Below are 19,731 nucleotides of genomic sequence, written 5' to 3' on the forward strand. Positions count from 1 at the left end.
ACGGGCGTCAGCGCCGAGTTCCAAACCGATCGCACCAGCAGTCGGATCCAAATACCCGGCATAGTCACTGTCGCTGTGTTTGTGAACTAGTCCGGCGATCGCTCGCTTTCCTATATTTTTTTCCGAGCTCTACTAATGTTCCTCTGGAGGCAAAAGCATTAATTTTGGGACCTGATTATATGGTTTTAATAGCACAACTACGTCAATAAATAGCCTGCAGCTTAAACCACCATTATAGACCTCAATCTGTGACAAACGTCAAATTTCCCTCTCTGCAGTTTACCGATCGAGGCTCGCGCAACCGTACAGTTTTCGTCAATGTTGCAGCGCGACCTGGTCTTTGCCGCCTTTCGGGCGAATACTCGAGAGAGTTGTGTGAGTTCCAACTTACACGTGGCAAACCACCATATGTACACAAAATTTTAAGGCAGCATTCACCTCTAAGAAAATTTTATTGCATTTAGGTGCTCTTGCTGTTCCCGGTCTGTGTAGTTTATTCCATTCCACATGCGCTATAATATGTTAAATGAATTTCTGGTGATGCGATCAAACTTTTCTGCTAAGTGTCATCTTGAGTACGCCATTTCCTTGCTTCTTGTATTCTGCCTAGTGCATGCATACATTTGAACGAAGATCAGCCATTTAAGCAGCCGCAGTTTAGTTGAAAGTCCTCGCATATTGCAACGTCTGGAGTTATGCGCTGCCTTACAAGTCAATGCTTTAGTTAAAATTCTTGCCTACATAGCTGAGTTGACAACTTCGGCATATATATCTTTCCACAGTTCCTGCACGAATGCCCCCTGCGGGGTTGTGTTTATTTTCTCTAGTGTCATCCTCAGGGCTGCCTTACTAAACGTGTCTCTCCAGTTCCCGATCTTCGCCTTTCTCACAGCAGATACAGTCTCTTCCATGTCTTCTGTCCTTTTCAAAGCAGTCTCGTGCGAGAGATTCGGGTTCTTGAACACTATATTAATGAACTGCTCCTTGGGAATACTTAAGATGCTGCTCATGTAGGGGGCGCTACACTTCCTGACGACATCGCTCAAGAGTTCCGGATTTGTGCGAAGCGATTCGCCGTAGTCGCCATCCAAAAAGTCGGCCAGCCGCAGGATAACGCTGCCGCAATCCCTCACCATCTCTTCGTATGTCACGAAGAAAAAGTTCGGGTCCTTCCTTCTCACATAGCCAGCATGCACGTGCTCAAAGTAAGAGCCAACGCTCACGCACCCTTCAAGAAATACGGGCACGAGGTCATCAAAGGACATCCGCTCAGTCAGTTCGCGCACCTTCATGGCGAGGGAATACGCAGAGCAGCAGACGTCCCACGGGTTCCGAGCGACGTAGACGTACTTGGCCTCCGCCATGGTTGCAAGCATTCCAGGACGGATGTGCGTCAGAATGAGCCGCGGCGTTGACGTCACTACGTCCACTCGTTTGCCAAGGTGCTCGAGAAATAGAGACCTTTCACGGAATTCGTCGTACGAGTTGGCGCTGTGGCCCTTGTAAACGATGAGTTGTAATATGTACTGCATCCAGCGTGTTCCAGAAGACGAGTAGCTCATCTGGACGACGTCACCTGGGCGGGGCTTGAAAGCGAGGGCTTCGCGAATCGTGTCCGGGTTGAAGTGAATGTTGTAGAGGACTCCATCAATGTCCTGCATGAAGGGTCGTTTGCTGCGCAGCATTTTCGTCTGCAAACTTGACAAGTGAAAAAGAATTGATGAACAAGACAGCAACTTATGATTTTGATAATGTTTATTCTTTACATGCAAGCAAAGTTAAAATGCCCAAACCTACTGCTATAGTGGCAGCACTTCGATATGAAATAAATTATTGGTTTTTATTCTTGTAAGCGCTCTTGTTCGGTGTCTGCATACACTAATTTAACCTAGTAATTCTTGCACTCAGAACGGGTTTCACAGTCCCAACAACAGCTTATATGGCATCGTCAACTGTAATTCAATATGTGTGTTGAGTCCAGTTCTTGCTTCTGTATCGGCTTTCATCGGTATAAAAAAAAATATGTTCATGTGCGGGAGCCCATGCGCTAGTCCGCGAGTGTCCGTGTGTTTTCGTACGTGTGTGCATGTGTGCATACGTGTTTTTATGCAATTGCGTGTGCGTGTGCGCGCCCGCTCGTGTGTGAATGTGCGCGCGCACGTTGAAGGTATCCCATGTGTGCGCATTTGTGTGCGTAAGCGCGTATGCGCATGCGTTTGTGCGTCTCTACTTTGCAGGCCGCTCTAACTTTCGCATGTTGCGTGCTTCACAATTCAATATAGCATCCAGACTGTCGCTGTTCATTCCTTCATGTGGCTGCTACTCTTACAGCTTGGAAAACTACTCCAGCATTCTGAAGGGATACTAAACTTTTTTCAACTGAATGCAGTCGGAAACAACCACCGACTGTTCGTGCAAGCGCTCTCGGTAAGGGTTGGTTCTGCGGAAATGGGCTAGTTCGTCATTCGGCTTTGTGATCGGCTTAACTGAGCGGTATACCCGCCGTGGTGGCACGGCGGCCATGACGTTGTGCTGCTGAGCAGGAAGTACCGGGTTCGACTCCACGGTGAGGCAGCAGAATTCCTGAGGGCGAACTGCACTGACATTGTGTACGATAACGTAGGTTTCGTTGCGTGAAAAAAGAACCCCAGATTAAGTTAATCCGCAGCCCTCGACTACACAGTCCTGCATTACGCACTGTGCAGTTTAGTGACGTCCACTAGACTAAAACACGTGAGGATAACTTATCGAGCTAATTGCCTCCTCTGAGAAAACACGGTTTCAAACCGGTTTTAACACGATAACGAGCCTAAAAGAAACCAGATTTTTGCGGGTTCCTGTATCCGCTGTCCACTGTGGCTATGATTATGGTAGTTGCTTACATAATTTGTTTGGGGTGCTGCCATTGAGTATGCAGTACCGTCGCGGTTTGCACCACCTCATCACATAAGCACAAAATCGCGAGGCAGCAGCGCAGTCGAAGAGAACGTGTTTAGATGGGACGCCGTTTAGATGGGCAAACGCGAAGTCGGCAGAGTATCATTGAAACTCCCTGTTATTCCGTGATTCTACATCCGTCAAATGCAAGAGAGACGCAGATGCTAACACATTACAGAGGCTCATGTGTGGAGTCATGACCCGCAATCCTGTTTATTTTTTTCGTCTCGTAAGGAAATAAACCTTTCCTCGTAGCATTGCGGGACAACTGTTTCCATACCTTTTTCACTTCAACAAAACGCGTTTATTTTGCTTTCCGTGATTCTCGGGTGCTTCGTCTGATGGCTATATACACTTTTTCATCGCAGATTATGCTAAATTATTAATCACGTCGTAGTGATTCTGCCAGTTGCGAGAATTCCTCTATAACATGAGCACGACTCCATACGTTTCAACGCTAGCACAAGAAATAGTGCTCAATATCCAGCTACATCGGAACACACATTCTATTGAAGTCAACTGTAAATCAATAGAAAGACGACAATATCTTTATAATAATTTCTGCAATCGTAAATCTCAACCCTTGGGCCACATTTGCGCGAAGACTTTCATAATTTACCTGACCAGCTTGGCTTGTCACGGTGCTCGGCAGGGACTAAGCCAAACCACGTACGCAGCGAAATTAAAGGGAATATTTTTTTTTATTCAGTCGACGTGCGCAAGGCTGCTCCAAATGAAAAAAAAAAAGAAACCGACGGAAACGCTATTCGCCCATCTGTGATGTGCGTGTTTAAATCGTTGGCGAGGTCGTGAAGGCCCGACAGTTTTAAGCGGCTAAAGATATTTGCTAAAAAATTAACGAACAAATTCACAAGAAGAACAAAACGCTGAACAGCTGCCACTGTATATTCAAATGGACGGGGACACTGGAAACGCGTACTGGTTAAGCGTACCTTCCTCGTGGGGTGCCAGATATGATAACGCGCATATATAGGCCAAGGTAACATTAGAAAAACAAGTTGTAACGATGTAACCTCGGCGCGCGCTCCCACTCGATAAATAACACCGCATCAGTCCCAGCCGAATCTGGGTGAGAGGCTACTCATTTAACGCAATTTTTATATGGGACGAAGAGGACGTAATGCCACTGGTTCGTTATTTACCTGCCTAGATTATCTTCTCGAATTCAATGCAACCATGCGCTTTCTATTATGGACAATAGAGCGAGTTAGTATAGAGTGCGTGGCGTTTTTGCGTGCTCAACAATAAGAAAATAGAGAAAGCGTCTTTTATTTTTCTTAGCAGACAGTGGATTAGATAAGCGTTCGTGATAGACAGTCCTACACAGCGCAGTCTGAAGTGACGCACTTACAATTTTCGCGATTCTAAGCACCCCCCGATTAGAGGGCAAATACAGGGCATCCCCCCTCTATTTTCGCGAAAAAGGAAAAGAAGTTTGCATGCGAATCTAAGCACCCCCCTGTTTGTCAGTAAGATCGCGTATCCAAGGCCGCCAAACGCGCTTGCTCACTCTGGAATCATTGCTCGGCGGACATGCAGGCGCCGTCGATGCTTCTGTCGGACGCATTTCGCGTCCATCTGACCCCGGAGGTAAAGACAAAGCTTCGGAACATCACTAGCGACGTGGTTGTGATTCCGGGTGGCATGACGCCAGTGCTGCAACCCCTCGACGTTTCAGTCAACAAGCCCTTCAAAGCCAATTTCCAACATGAGTACGAATAGTGGGTGCGAAACCCTTACCGGAAGAAGACGCCGATGGGAAAGCTGCAGAAAGCGTCCCCATCAACCATCGCAAAGTGGATTTCGGACGCGTGGAGAGGATCCAAGTGGACGTTGTGGTCAAATCATTTAAGAAGAGCTCGATCACAAACAACTTCGACGGAACGGAAGACCACCTGCTGTGGGATACCGAGAGCAGCGGTTTAAGCGGTGCGACGTACTCGAGTGGCAGTGATAGTGGCTGAGCATCCTACACAAGCGGTGGGTCCACTGTCTGCACTGATTTTTCTTTTGAATGTTTGCAAAATAAAATTTTATTTCTCGTACCCATCTCGTCGTGATGTCGCAGCGAAAAGATGGAGCGGGGGGGGGGGGGGGGGGGGGGGAGTCATTCTAGATTTCTTTTTTAATCTAAGCACCCCCCTCACTTTGGGCATCGCGATCGTGAAAACAAAGGGGGTGCTTAGAATCGAGTAAGTACGGTACGTTGCAGAGCAGGAGTGCGTTCCGCCGTACAGGGCTGGTCGATGCATGTTGAGAGGACTTGAACAGCGCCAAGTATGGACGGTAGCCCCGCTTCTATGGCGTGACGCTGCTAAGCTCGAAGTGGCGATGCCGAACGAGATGCCCACAACTTCTTAAAGATACTTCGCTATTACGTTCACTTGACTTTCGTTAGCCATAAGGATACAATGTAGTACATCCAACGTGATGGTGACCGAATGGGAATCCGCCACGATGACTTAGCGACTATAATGCTACGCTGCTAAGCACGAGGTCGCGGTGTCAAATCCCGGCTGCAGCGGCAGCATTTCAGTGGACGCGACACGAAAAAGCACCGCGTCCTGTCCATTGGATGGAAGGATTGATGGATGTTATGAGCGTCCCCTTTGAAACAAGGCGGTGAGCTGCGCCACCAAGCTCTTGCTATTACCCTGCCTAATGTCCTACCTAGGTTAAAAAAAAACGCTATGAACTCCCACAACCAAATTTTCTGAACCCGTATTCCTTTCCTCGAGGTCCACTGAACTCAAAATTGACGAGTTTTTGACCCACGAAATTCAGCTTGGGTCAAAGGGAACGCCTCAGGGGGCGGTGATATGCCCCATGCTGTTCAACGTCTCCCTGATCAACCTGTCGAGGGCCTTGAACAAGACTCCGAACAATAACCACACGATCTACGCGGACATTACCATCTTGTGCCCGAGCGTATGTGAGGGTCAGGTCGGGGGTGCTTTGCAAGAGGCCATCGATGTGACGGAGCGGTATCTGACGGTATCTGATGGTCACTGGGGCCCTGAAATAGGGTCTCCGATCATATCGAGCGAAAACTGAATTAAAGCTGATTCTCTGTCTCTCTATTCTGCTAGACTCTCAGGTATCTACACGACCATGTAATTGAAAGCAGTAGGCTCGACTGACGAGTTGGGTTCCAGAGTACGGTGCAGGAAGCATAGACGAAACAGCATTGGGTCACCATTAAAAGACGGCTAGAAGAATTGTGGGGCAAAGAAATGAGAACCACTGTTATGAATAACTAACGAACTTATTACCATCTTGTGGGTGAGTCGAAAGCGACAAATCGTTATTGAATTTCTCCTAGAGTATTAACAATCTGACCTCTACAGTAGAGAATTACTCGAGTGTTGCATATAATGTCACTCAGGTAGGGTAAAATTCCAGTAGAGTGGAAGACAGCGAATTTACTAACGATGTTCAAAAGTGGTTGTTGAAGAGCTGCCTCAACTGCTTGAATTTCATCATTGACGTAGTGTTATCCATCGATAAAGGAAATCAGATTGATTGCTGATTTTGGCACTTCTGCAAAGCATATCACAAAGCATCTCATTCATATTGTTGCAGAAGTTATTTAATGTAAACACGAACACAGTGGTGGTCAGTTTTATTGCAGATTTCTTGGTACACAGGAACCAAAGAGTTATGTTGAAGGGTACGTGCTCACAGGAAGTAAATGTCCGTCTGGTGTACCACGGAGCTCAGTTTCGGGCCCTCTTGCTTTTTTCATCGTCATCAATGATATATCCGATGGCCTGTCCTGTCAGTACGATTGTACGCAGATGATTGCGTTTTGCATTTAAATGTACGCGTGTTTAAAAACATCGCATGTTTTTAAACACAGAAAAATGTACGGGTGTCCTTTCCAAATAAGAGTAACAAACCTGCCAGTAAGTACGTCCTGAGCAGCCAAGAACTAACAAATATGCCAACAGTCAAATACTTGGACGTCTCGTAGTCCCAGGACTGCTCATGGTCAGAACACATTGTATTCCGCTTCAGACATCAGGTACAATGCTTTAAAGGCTAAAGAAGTGGCTCTGTTCGTACTTCAATATAGCTCGACGTTTCTTGAACGCAATTGTACGAAACACTTCTTTATACAGGCTCAGCATTGAATGAAGAGAGTCTGAATCCTTAGAAACAAACAGACTGGGGTATGCGGCTCCTAATGCGTTGTTTTAGATCAATTTGCTTTTCATTGTTTCTCTTAGCAACTTTTCTCATTCGCAGACCGGTCGCGTCAACGCGGTTGACGCACCACGAAGCATGGACGGAACCCGCGGAATGATAAATTTTCGTGATCAAACTTCTTGCATAGCGTCGCACCTGATGACCGAAACGTAGCATATTAATTTAGTTTGAAGGGCGGGGTTCTCCGTTGGAGATCTTAAAGCATAATTTACCACCTCTCCGTAAAGAGCTAAAGCAGGTCGCATATAAAGCGTATGTGCCGCCCATCTTGAAATTTATGCATCGTGTTCCTTTTTCGCAGTCTACACATCAAGGATCTTGAAACCCGCCGTGGTTGCTCAGTGGCTATGGTGTTAGGTTGCTGAGCACGAGGTCGCGGGATCGAATCCCGGCCACGGCGGCCGCATTCCGATGGGGACGAAATGCGAAAACACCCGTGTACTTAGATTTAGGTGCACGTTAAAGAACCCCAGGTGGTCCAAATTTCCGTAGTCATCCACTACGGCATGCCTCATAATCAGAGAGTGGTTTTGGCATGTAAGACCCCATAATGAAAAAAAAATAATGATCTTGAAAGTATGCAGACTCTCGCTGCGAGGTTTGTCGGGGTGGAATACAACTACTATTCAAGCAATGTCAATATGAAGGAAGGTCTAGGCTGAGCTTCTGTGGCACAGCGGCGTAAGAATCTGCGCATTGAGCGTTTTCATTTATTGTAACGCTATAAATCTGGAATGTGTCCCAGGATGTATCTTTACACCCCGAATTATGTTTCACCACGCAAAGGTCATGCTTGTAAGGTCAGGCAGTAAGCGCTCAAAACCTGTCTAAGTATTCATATTTTCGCAGGGGCCATCGAAAAGTGGAATCATTTGTCAGCGTTATTGGTATACTGCAAGAATGTCGACTCGTTTTACGAGCAGTCGCACCCCCCCCCCCTCCCGCAATAATTACATAGTGCCGCTGCGGGACTCTCTGAATAATGAATAAAGAACGCGCTATGAAGCAAGCTTTCGGTGTTTAATAATGCAGTCTGGGGTAAAAAGATACTTAAAGATTCATGTACAACACACAGTCGTATGTTAAGCTAGGTAGAATGTGCCAAAGGGAATCTACATATCATCATCACCATATTCGAGAGTGCGTTATGCAGAGGAGCTCCCGTGCAAAATATTCACGGTAAAGCTGGCGACACCATGTTTTCTGCGAAGTATAGAAACACAACTTCTTCAATGCAGCGCTAAAATATGTCAATACTTGCTTACAACTTATTGACGCTAAAGCGCCAAATGGCTTGTTGAGTGAAAAAAAAAAACGGCGTCCGGCGTCTGTAGCAGCAAAACGGCCCCTAAATTTCCATTGGCTGCGACGCCACGACAGAGCACGCCTCGACGTAGCTGAACCGGCGAAAGCGAACACCTACTGCAGCATTAGCGCACCAGGTGTTGCGTGAGGGGAGATTGTATCACCGTGACGTCACGTCATCCTCGATCCCGCTCGCGGAAGCCTGTGTTATCCGCGCGTCCCTTGTCCTCGGCAACTATCGCTTGTGTACTAACTGCTCTTATAATGGGCAAGGCCAAATGAGAGCATGTTCCTATGGGTGGGCAGCTCAACCCGCATGAAAGACGAAAGGAAGTACAGAATACAAACGCAGACTAACTGGTTTATTCTTTCAAACAAGGGACTATAATATACAGAAAATGTAACCACGTGTAAAGTAACGTTTACAAGGGTGTTAGGCGATCTTGCCATTCAAAAGGTGCGATTCAAAAGGTGCGACCAAGGTGCGATCAGGAATGAAACAGATTCTAATCTGGCGGCGCACTGTATAGTTTGCTTATGCAACCCTATGTTTGAACAAACGGAAATATTGTATAAAAATGTGAATAAAATCAACCGCGAGATTGTAGAAGCCTACTTCATGCATGTAAACTCCGGCGCATGCGTCAGCCTGACTTCTATCACTCTGCAGGATAAAGAAACTGATTTTTTTTTAATGGCAAGATAGCCTAACACCCATGTAAACGTCACTTTACACGTGTTTACAATTTCTGTATATTATAGTCTCTTGTTTGAAAAAATAAACCAGTTGTTAGTCTGCGCTCGTATTGTGTACTTCCTTTCGTCTTTCGTCCGGGTTGCGCTGCCGACCCCTAGGAACATGTCCAATCACCAACTCGCCCACCTTGCCGTGTTAATTCAAATGAGAGCGCGCCTAGCGTCCCAACGCGCTCGCTCGGCTGCGGGAGCTCGTAACTCGCAGAACCGCTCAGCGGCGTTCAATTCAACATTAACGCAACTTCACAACTCGTAAGTGCTTCTAATAGGCGTCCTCGGATTTTCTAGCTCGTGTTCTAATCCCTGCGCAGTTAACACGGTTGCCACCTCCTCCAAACCTACATGCTTTCGACATGTGTAAAAGAAGAAGATAAACCTGCCAATTACACAAAAAAATATGTTACGTCATGAGGGCTCACTTGGTTTTTCAACAGTGGTGGTGGTGTCGCTTCTGGCGCATGTTCGCGGCATTTTCTTGTTTACGGGGACCCTGTTTTAGGAAATAGCGAACATTTTTAGACCTTATTGGAATAGCTGCTCGACTTACTACTACTACTCGACTTACTTTACTACTACTACTCCATATGTGCTTCTGTTGCCCCTTTGTATGTGCAGCTGTGGTTAGGCTACCGCGTTCCGGTTGCACTAGAATACGACGAATACAGCGTTTAATAGCCCTCCTGCATTGAGGCTTCCGTGCGCATATGCACGGACGTGCGATGAAGTAGCGGATGAAGTGCGTCGTGACCATGGCAAGAAAAGCATCAAGTGGCGATGACGGTGCATGCTCGAACGAAAGCTCCGCCCGTGGCTACGACAGGCGGCGCTTATGCTACGGTAGGACGGTCGTTGTCGGAACGTCCGCTTCTTCCTCGGTGGTTTTTTCGGCACTGCGAGAGACAAGGGGTCCCACATTATCACGTGACATAATTGCATCCGAGTTGTAATGATGCGCGAGGAACAAATACGCGGCGTCCGATCTCGGAGGCCATAGAGCGGAGCCAAAAACGTTCCGCACCAATGACGGGAATGCCGCGATCATCGAGCAACGATGGTTATCGAGGTTGTGCCAGGATTTTCAAATTCTCGTGGGTCCCCTGACGATCCACATTGGAGCTTCTTTTATTGCTTCTTAGAATTAAGCTGCTTGCTGCCTTCCCTGTCGTTAAGGTTCCAAAGGGTTTGATAGTCACAATTCGTACAGGCTATTCTGCAATTTCTAGCGCACAAATAAATCGAAACGTTTATGGTGCTGCTAAGTACAGACAATTCCTGCTAAGTAATCTTGGAACACATAAACTTGGCTAAGTAAACTTGGATATTGGCCTACACGTGCTACCACGCACACATACTGCGAAATAAAACGAGCCCCAGAGACGTTAACTAAGAAGGGATCCACGAGCGCGCGTGAAGACAGAAAGGGGAAGTTCAGGCAAAGTCACGTGGTACTGATCATTGTCACGTCGGAGGAACGGCATACGGAAGGCACACGCAGACATTAGTGAAACTTCGGGCTCTGAACAGTCACTCAATACTGTGAAAAAAGCTGGGTGCTAGGAGTGTTCTTGTCACCCATTCCTCTTGACAGGGGCGTTGAACTGATATTTCCGATCACCGTGAATTGCAATGCAAACGGAACAGTTTCCTGAAGGAAGGGAATGCCACGGAAATTTGCGTAAATAACACAGCACCGCTTCCTATACAGCAATCTAGCAGTACAGCAACCCGTAATTCACGTTGTCTAAATATGTTCACACCCTTTGGGGCTTTTCTTGTTTGCCAGCAATTGTAGTCATCAATTTTGCATAGAACACATAACGTTCCGCGTTCACTACTTGGCTGTTAGGAAGGCTACGTCACTCTGATACGCGCAATGCGTTCGTGTCCGAACGTACCGCACGCACGGCGTTCAAGAAATGAAAATCACGGAATACGGATCACAGTTATCGTGCAAGATAGGTGAAGATTATTGTTGGAGGCATATAGATCAGCAAGAACTCCCGCAGTCCCACTGGATACAAATATACATTTTGGACTAGGACACACCGAAATCGTACTGAGCCGCCTCTATTCGAACTTAGACGCACCAGACTAATTCTGCTAAACCGGGCTGTATTCAGGTTTACTGAAATTCTACTCAGTCGGGCTCACTCTGAGGACTAACTAAAATTTTACTCAGTAGGGCTAGCTCGCACTTAGGCTTATGAAAATGCTACTCCGCCTGGTTCAATTTGCACTCAGGCTAGCAAAGTCTTCACGCAGGCGGGCAAACATACTTTCTCTTATAAAAATTTTATTCAGCAGGTCTCACTAGGACTAAGACACAACAAAACTTCAACTCAGGATATAACTCAACAGTAATCGTTAGGCTACCTTCCCAGACGAGTCCCAGGGAGAAGTTTCAATAGCGACCTGTGGCCATGTGCAATGACACGGGCTGCAATTACGCCAATTTGCAACACAGTGCTGTAGACTCTCACTGGTGTGCACTCACACTGATTGACGTTACCGGCCACCTTCACGGATCTGAACGAGTGTGAACCGGTTTAACTGAAACCACTGAAACTCACACTAACCAGCACTCCTTCGCAATCACACTCGCGTGTATTCACCAAGTCAGTAGCGTTCATACGCGTATTCGCTACACTAGCATATTTAAGTGTCCAGGTTTATATTTTGGGCGTTTGATACGAATAATTTTTATTTTTTGCGTCAGAAAGCTACATTGTGGCCGATAGTATCACCCCGTGGAAGCGGCAAGGTAGTCGTACACATTCTACTGGTGACTTGTTGGGGTCAATTTTGGAACGGGACATCTGGTAACCAGTAGAATTTGCTATAATCTGAAATCTTTTGACGTAAACGCAAATTTCTTAGCTTGAAGACACTTTTGGAAAAAACTTTCTCGTCCTGCCAACCACTCCTGCCATTTAAAAAGAACACCAGAGAGTTCTTGCCGTGTACGTCGGCTAATTAAACGCTTATCTCACTGCCAACAAAACCGCTACCTCTCTTATATAAAAAAAGCCAGGTGCTTTAAATGAACCGCGCTCTCAGTTAATAAATAGTGAAACAAAAGGAGATATCGAACCCGAATATAGGGATTAACATTCCATGGCAACACACGGAAAACGAAACACGCATAGTAGGGCATTCCGGTCTAGTTAATTTCTACCAAGTGAGGATTGCCTAACGCGCTCATAAATTTAAGTATACGAGCATTTTGGCATTCCGCGCCAATCCGAATGCTGCTGCAACGGCCGAGTAATCGAACCCTACGACCTCGTGCTCACCTGCAGAAAGCCATGGCCCCTGAGGCAAGGCAGTGGGTGACACTGCTTGAACCAAAAACACTTGGTTATTTTGTAGAAGGATTGTAGAAGGATTTGCTCACTTTCGAACTCCCCCTTGAAGCGACGCAGAAGCGTGGCCCCTTCCAGCTGTCTATAGCGCCCTCCAGTAATATCCGGCACGACGGTACAGAAGGGTAACGAAACAGGTTTGCCAGGGCAAACCGAAATGTACATTACACAGCTTTATAGCGATACCAATTATATGGACGCTCCAGACGGATTTCCGACGTCGTCGTCACCATGATGTTCCGTATAAAATCCAAGGGCGATAACATCGGCGCTGCGCGACGTATACTGTAGTGCGATTGAAAGTGTGTGAGGGTGAGCCGACGATGGTGGCTCAATCTTTCGCGCGTAAAGAGGAAAGCGGGGACGAAGCGCGCGGTCTTCCTTCGCGCGCAAAGCACCGGGGGGAGGGGCCTTCCACTCCAGAGGCAGCTGCGTATGGTGCACGGCCGCGGGGGCCCTATCTTGAAAGCGATCTGCGATGGGGACAGAGCGCGCCGAGCGCATATAACTTCGTGTGCACTGCGTCCTCGCCGCTTAGTTCGCGTTGAAGCGAGAGACAGCACGATGGTCAATTCGCTCGCAGCTGCAGCAGCGCTTCCTCACTCCAGCGTTCTGACAGCGAGGTTGCGCGGTCATCGAGTGAGATGTGTTCGTTTGCTTGTGTGCGCATGACACCATGCTTGCCAATTAGTAAGAGAATGTTTACAACTTTAAACAGCCAATAAAACTATTATTCTCACTTCGTATAGCTGTTTCTTTACGGCAAGGTGGCAGCCATCATGACAACCATGAATAATTCGACGCATCCTGTCATCGATCCATCTACATAAACATGATTCTACTCAGTCCACTCTTTCTATGTCGTCTCTGTTCAAGGTTGTCGCTCTCTCTCTCTCTCTATGCACCTCATCGTTTTCAGCTATATATAATTATCATCATCCCAGATCTCCAGCTTCGCAGGTGCTATGTGCGGCCTCACCTAATATAATCGTGGTGGTTCCGCCCTTTCATGTGGTGCAGGTTCTCGATCCCCGTGCCGCACCAGCTACCTGTTCTCCCTGGAGCTGGGCTCAGGCCGCCGGCTGCGCCCGGTGGCCTCTGCTTCTACTAACGCTACAGCTCCAGCAACGCCAAGCGCGCCAATTTGGACTGTCAGTAATCGCCAGGTCTTCGGCAAGACTCCGTGGGGACGACAATAAGTAATGCATTCCAAACTGCAACAAAGTCAGCGGTTATAACAAGTGGGACGACCATCACAAGTTAGTAAGCGCCGCATTCTAGCTGACCCGCGTCGCGAAAATATGGTTTGTCAACCCCGAAAGCGACATTGCCGATTGGACCGCATTCACGCAGAAGATCCGACAGGCCTTCGGCACCACTGCTGGCCGATATGACGCCGCCAGAAAGAAGCTGGCTGACCGCTGCAAACACGAAGGCGAGTAGCATATTTCGTACAGTGAAGTATTGGCGCTTTGCCGACGCGCCATGCTGCAACATGATGGAAGCAGACGCATTTGACGCATATTGAAGAGAATCATCCCCGTCGCATTTAACGCCCTGGTGGTTCAAAATCCCATTTCGGTTACCTACACCACAACTGTATGCCAGTGGCTTGACGAGCCTCACTTCCTACGGCTGCCGCGTCGGTACGGCATTACGCATCTTCCCGGTGAGGTTGTCTGTCTTTCTGTCCATCCGTCTTTGTTGCGGACCGAGCGTCCGTAGCAAACACACTGTTTGGCCGTGTTCTCCGAGGAGGACACGCGCTGTCTTTCTGGCACGGACGCACGCACGTACGAACAGGACATGTGGTCAAGATTATTTTAGAGAGCAGGCTGTAACATAAAAACTCGGCAGTGCCTACCTCACGGTGACTGTCGACGGCAACACGTTTACCATTGAATCAATATAGCGACACAACGTATCGTCACAGTCGAAATGAGTTACGTATGAGGCCTGTATTGCAGCAGGACTCCTCTTTCGCGCTTCCCGAAGAACACGCGACGCCGCCTAGCGTCGCCGCCACAGAACCTTCACGTGGCCTCCGAAATGCGTGGCAGACCAATACGTGCGAACGCTGAAAAACGCGTCATACTGTTATGGGCTCCACTGCTCACGACTCTTTCTGGACACGCTCAGCCATCTAGTGGCGCTGCCTAGAACTCCGCGCGTGGCCTCCGAGACTGGAAGCATACGGCAACGGTGCCTGTAAACACTGACATTTGTTGCCTCGCTTGCCGCACACTCAGTGGCACGTACTCATTGACCCAAGTTGGTGAAAGGTTCACTGAAGAGCGGCACCTACCCAGTAAGGTAATGGCGCTGCTCGCTAAAGCATTGATGTAAAAGACGTTCATTGAAAAGTGGCAGATACCCAGTGCATTAGTGGCGCAGCCTGCTAATGTGTCGGGTTGCTGTTCTTGAGGAACCCTTGTGACGTGGGTTCGATTCCGCTCAGTGTCAAAGAAAGTTAAGGGATCATTTTCGCGTCATTATCCTAGTGGCACATACAGATAGTTACCTAAGGCGGCGTCGGAGACGTTCATTGAAGAGCAGCACACACAATTTAACACCAAAGATGATCATTGAAGAACAGCACAGACCAAGTGGCATATGCCCAGTGCTCCGAGTCGGTGTCAACAGTTTCATTGAACTGCAATGCCTATCCAGTCCTGCATCCACAGTGACCCATGTCGGAGTGAATGAGGTTCGCTGAAGAGCGGCACACGTACACATTGCCACATACTCATTGACCCCAGTTGGTCCGACGATTGGCTTCTAACCTGTTCCCTCGTTACAGCAGCTACATGCATTACCCCTCGACCATGGGCTATCCAGCGACCAAGGCAGGAGGGAAAACGGCTACATACATATGCATCTAATCACTTAAAGTGCGTGAAGCATCACAAGAATGCGAACGCTTCAAAAACAAGTGTAACAAACGCGGTGCTACCTTCAACTGGAACTTATTAGAAGGATAGCGCAACATTCTGCCAAAATCCAAGATGACAAGCAGAAGCAAGAGATAACGTTGTCGTCAACGTGGTATAGGTACGTCGGCAGGTTACCAGAATTTTTTTATTCGATATGGACAAAGACTGTTCACGACGAGGGCAACGACGCTTCATCGTTGTCGAACAGCGCAGCCTTTCACATTCCCACACGTGCTTTAACCACGGCTATGTCGGCTGGTATACACCCCAGGTAAATGAGAATTGTTTCACGAGCGCCAACTTCTTCCCTGGCGCTCGATAGACCAAACTACAGGAGAACAAAATAAAAGATCAGTGCCGTTCCACTCTGAAGAACACTGACCAGCGAAGCTGTGTATGTGAACCCCTTAATGGCCAACTGTACCTCCTCCGCGGGTCGGCCCGGTATTGCATTATCTATGGGAGGGGCCCAAGTAGGGGGAGTGCTCAACGCCTGCTTCACCTTCGCCGCAGGTCGGCCCGGCATCGCTCGATAGCTATACTGCAATGCACTATAGGCATTATGAGCCCTAGAGTGCAAGGCATTATAGTGCAATGCTCTATAGCTGTAGGCATTGCACTATAGCTATATTTTATAGCTATATTTTCATCGTTTTAGAAGAACGCTTATGAGCTTGAATGGTCGTCCTTCAAAGAGTGGAAGGGCCGACCAATTTTTTTCTGTTCAAGGAGCGCGAGCCAGCAAGGCATGGCCGGCGGCTATTTTGTTTGGCAGAAAAAAATGCGGTTTATTCACTGTTTTTATTAGAAATCTATGAAATACACAGCGCAGTGAGTAGGTCATTATTCAGTACACATGGGCGCATTCTGTGCTACGATCATACATACATAATACAGCGTCCTACAAGTTCTCATAGACAGAAGAGTGCTACAGACAGAAGCCGTGTTTGTTTGCTGTGCACAACTCCACAAAATCAATTTTTGTCGCAATAGTCGTTTGTGAATAATAAAAAGATTTTCAAGAACAGGAGATCCACATTTCTCGCATACCAATAAAAACAACTTCCTCTCTTAGTCCATACAACGGTTTACTTGCTAGACCACAAAAGATGCAATACCTTGTATATGTTTGCATAGGTCTCCTTGTGTTAATGTGCCGATAAATATTTAGCAAATTATATTCATGCATGTAGTTCTTTCATATTTGGTATTGCTTAGCGATACAACATGTGAGACCACTAGAGCTTCACTCACATTTTTAACATTGCGAACAAGGTATCGTTACGATACCTTGTTCGCAATACCTTGATAATTTGTAATGCACTTCGTTTGTTCTATCATCGTCTAGGTACAAATGGCACATTTCCAAGACAATACCAGATAGTAACGAGTTTTTTTGTCTAGAAACAGTAAACACACTAGAAGCACGTGTCACTCGGCGGTTCATCGTCAGTAGAGGTTGGGTAGAGACAGAGTGATGCACAAAGGTATTATTGAACGCGGAGTTTCGGGACCTGGAGAAATATTTTCTAAGACCAACGCAAGTCGTCTGCATTCGATGCATCAGAGCAACCTGCTCACAACAATTCTCTTTTGAATGGTTTTCAAGATCTTCCTCTAGCACACCGAACGTACATTACTCAGTTCCTTTAACAGAGCTTACAGGCTCATCTACGTGCGACCTGTTTAAAGCATAGGACAGCTGTTAGAGCTGTGTTACGAATTTTATCGTTCGCTGGAGGTCGTCCGCCACGAAAATTTCGAGTTCGACACAATAAGGAGGCGAAAGCATTTCAACCTCTCTAGAACACTCGTTTCTGGCACAGCATGCTTTCTTAGCTTATCAATATTATTCGTGGCTCTGCCGAAAGGAGACACCCTCCCCCTCCCCCACTCAAACACGCGCGCGCGCACTTTGTCATATTAACGAAACCAATAAAGTCACAAGTGTCGAGCAACTATAACGCTTGGACAACTTTACTGAAGTAAGCTCAATGAGATTTTTGCATCCCAAGGTCCGTGCGTGGTAGCTATGTAATAATTTTTAAAGAGGAGGGTGCAAGTGTAGGAGCAGGAATTGTCAGCACAAGGAATACGCTGCACGATGTATATGCAGATATGGAAATATGCCGAAATATTTTGTAAAGACTGGCTAATCAGGAGACCGCCACAAGAACTATCGGAATGGCAACATAAATAAAATATTCATACGCGAAGAGCTCCAAGCGTCTGGCCTGCTCAGTACTCCCGTTCTCCAGCTTCAACCTTGGGTTCCTGGCCTGCGCGACATCACCAAAGAGGAGCTGTCCTCCATGACCTGCGCTGCGAGCTGCGCCCCTCCTTGGCCGTGGACCTCGTATGCTCAGGTTACGGCTATGCAACCAGCGTTCATTCAGAAGGGGCCTCCTGCTCCCGCTACTGCTCCCAACCATATGCCGACTCTAACAACCCGTCCGCCTGCTACAGCATTTTACACTACCCGGCCTACGCCCCGCCCCATTTGTTATTACTGCGGTAATATCGCGTTTCTGCCGAAGACGACAACAGGACGAACGCCGTGGGTACGATGTTTATTAGAGAGACCCGTTGCTTGCCCACGAGTCCCTACCAACGCCGGCTTTCCCCACGCTCACTTTCTCCACCTACCGAAGCGCCTCGCAACTACCATCAAGGGCGCCGCACCTCCTCCACTTGCGAGACAGCTGTTAAACCTCGACGGTTTATTTTGCAGGTCGCGCGCTGACGACGATGACGATGGCCATGATGATGAATATATATAGGTGAGGAAGATGAAGGAGTAATATAATGCTCACAAGATCATTAGGAAAATATTTCGTGATTTTCAAGCTCCTGGAGCTTTCCTTCTGCAGTGGACTTTCTATCCCGCCGTTTTATTTTTTTTAGATCCAGATTGATGTCAGTTATGTGCAGCATAAGCTGCTGCAGCAGGTCTATGCGACACTTTAATATTAGAGGAAAATATTGCTTATAGTATATTACTGTTTAGCTCATGTTTCAGTACAGTGGTCACACCACACAAGTGCGCGACCACGCCAACGTGCTGCATAAAACATTTCTCCATGTCCTTCCCTTCCTCCTGCGATAATGGAGTGGCACCTGGCTCCGCAAGAGTTGGTAGAGCTGTAGGCTCACGATACATCAACTTCTCTGGTGCTGGCCTCGTGGTAATTTTTCGGGAGCTCTTTAGCTTTGCTTACTTGCGGTACCTTTGTGTATCATTCCTCAGCCAGTGGCTGACGCCTGCGGCCTCTGGTGAGTAAATTTTCCGCCTCTCTGCGCCGGTGTAGAACCTGTAAAGACAGATACATCATTAGGACATCTTGATGGGATAGTTGGCAAATTTTCGCCATAGTGGTACATTGTGGAAATGAACACTACACACAGGCACACAGCACAAGGGCAGCGTCCTGTCTATGCTTGCGTGTCGCGTTCCATCGTAAAGTGAATTCTACTGGCAAATCATTGCGTGCCATATGACATCGCTTCACGTTTATGAAAACACGACCTGAAAAGCCCGTTCATTATCAAATATGTATTGCACATGACAGAAAACAGAACTGCTTTCGTAATGTAGTACTTTCAACCCATCCAGGTCACTTCTGATTGTAATTGCAGGATTTAAAATAGAACAATACCTGCAAAAATTAATAAGCAAAGTTCCAAGTTTTAGCGCTATTCATGTGACATGTTAAGCATCGCTGGTTTCTCAATAGCTGGCTGAGAATAATGGGCATAAGTTTTTTAGAGCCAGTTTTTATGATCGATGACAGATTTTCATTCGTCTTTTTAAGGAATGGGTAATTGAGAGTTTTAAGGCGAAAGCATTAGGTGGCTCGATCGCTGCAATGGTTCATATCAGAAGTAGGCGGCGTCTAGTTCACCGATGCAAAAAAATATGATCGTCAGGAATGGTAAGGTGGAAGCTTGGGCGAGTTGGTGATTCAATATCGACATGTGGGCACAGCGCAAAAGACGAGGGCTGGAGAAAGAACACAACACAGCGCCTGTGTTGTGTTCTTCCTTCAGTCCTCGTCTTCTGCTCTGTGCACAGATGTCGACATCAGGAATGGCTCATAACCACGTAAGCAGGCAGAGATGTAATGCCTGAATATGAAGAAACGAAAGAAAGAACGAAGAACAGAACAAAGAAAGAACCAAAGAAAAGATGAAAGAAAGAACCAAAGAAG

At 47.2% G+C, this 19,731-nt stretch overlaps 2 protein-coding genes across 2 annotated transcripts in view; both read right to left on the reverse strand.

Moving 5' to 3' along the window:
- Positions 1–420: 420 nt before the first annotated feature.
- Positions 421–3,607, reverse strand: LOC142590242 (amine sulfotransferase-like). Its single transcript, XM_075702173.1, has 2 exons — positions 3,557–3,607; positions 421–1,698 (listed from the first exon to the last, which is right to left on the reverse strand). Exon 2 carries the CDS (start codon positions 1,683–1,685, stop codon positions 738–740), a length of 948 nt encoding a protein of 315 aa, XP_075558288.1. The 5' UTR covers positions 1,686–1,698; positions 3,557–3,607; the 3' UTR covers positions 421–737.
- A 5,962-nt stretch (positions 3,608–9,569) lies between these two features.
- LOC142591411 (uncharacterized) overlaps positions 9,570–19,731 on the reverse strand; it is a 34,733-nt gene continuing 24,571 nt past the window's right edge. The window contains exon 5 of the mRNA XM_075703739.1: positions 9,570–10,118. Within this exon, the coding sequence (XP_075559854.1) occupies positions 10,061–10,118 (58 nt within the window). The 3' untranslated portion in view covers positions 9,570–10,060. The remainder of the gene's footprint in view (positions 10,119–19,731) is intronic.

The sequence above is a fragment of the Dermacentor variabilis genome, chromosome 8, assembly GCF_050947875.1.
Source record: "Dermacentor variabilis isolate Ectoservices chromosome 8, ASM5094787v1, whole genome shotgun sequence".
Lineage (NCBI taxonomy): Eukaryota > Metazoa > Arthropoda > Arachnida > Ixodida > Ixodidae > Dermacentor > Dermacentor variabilis.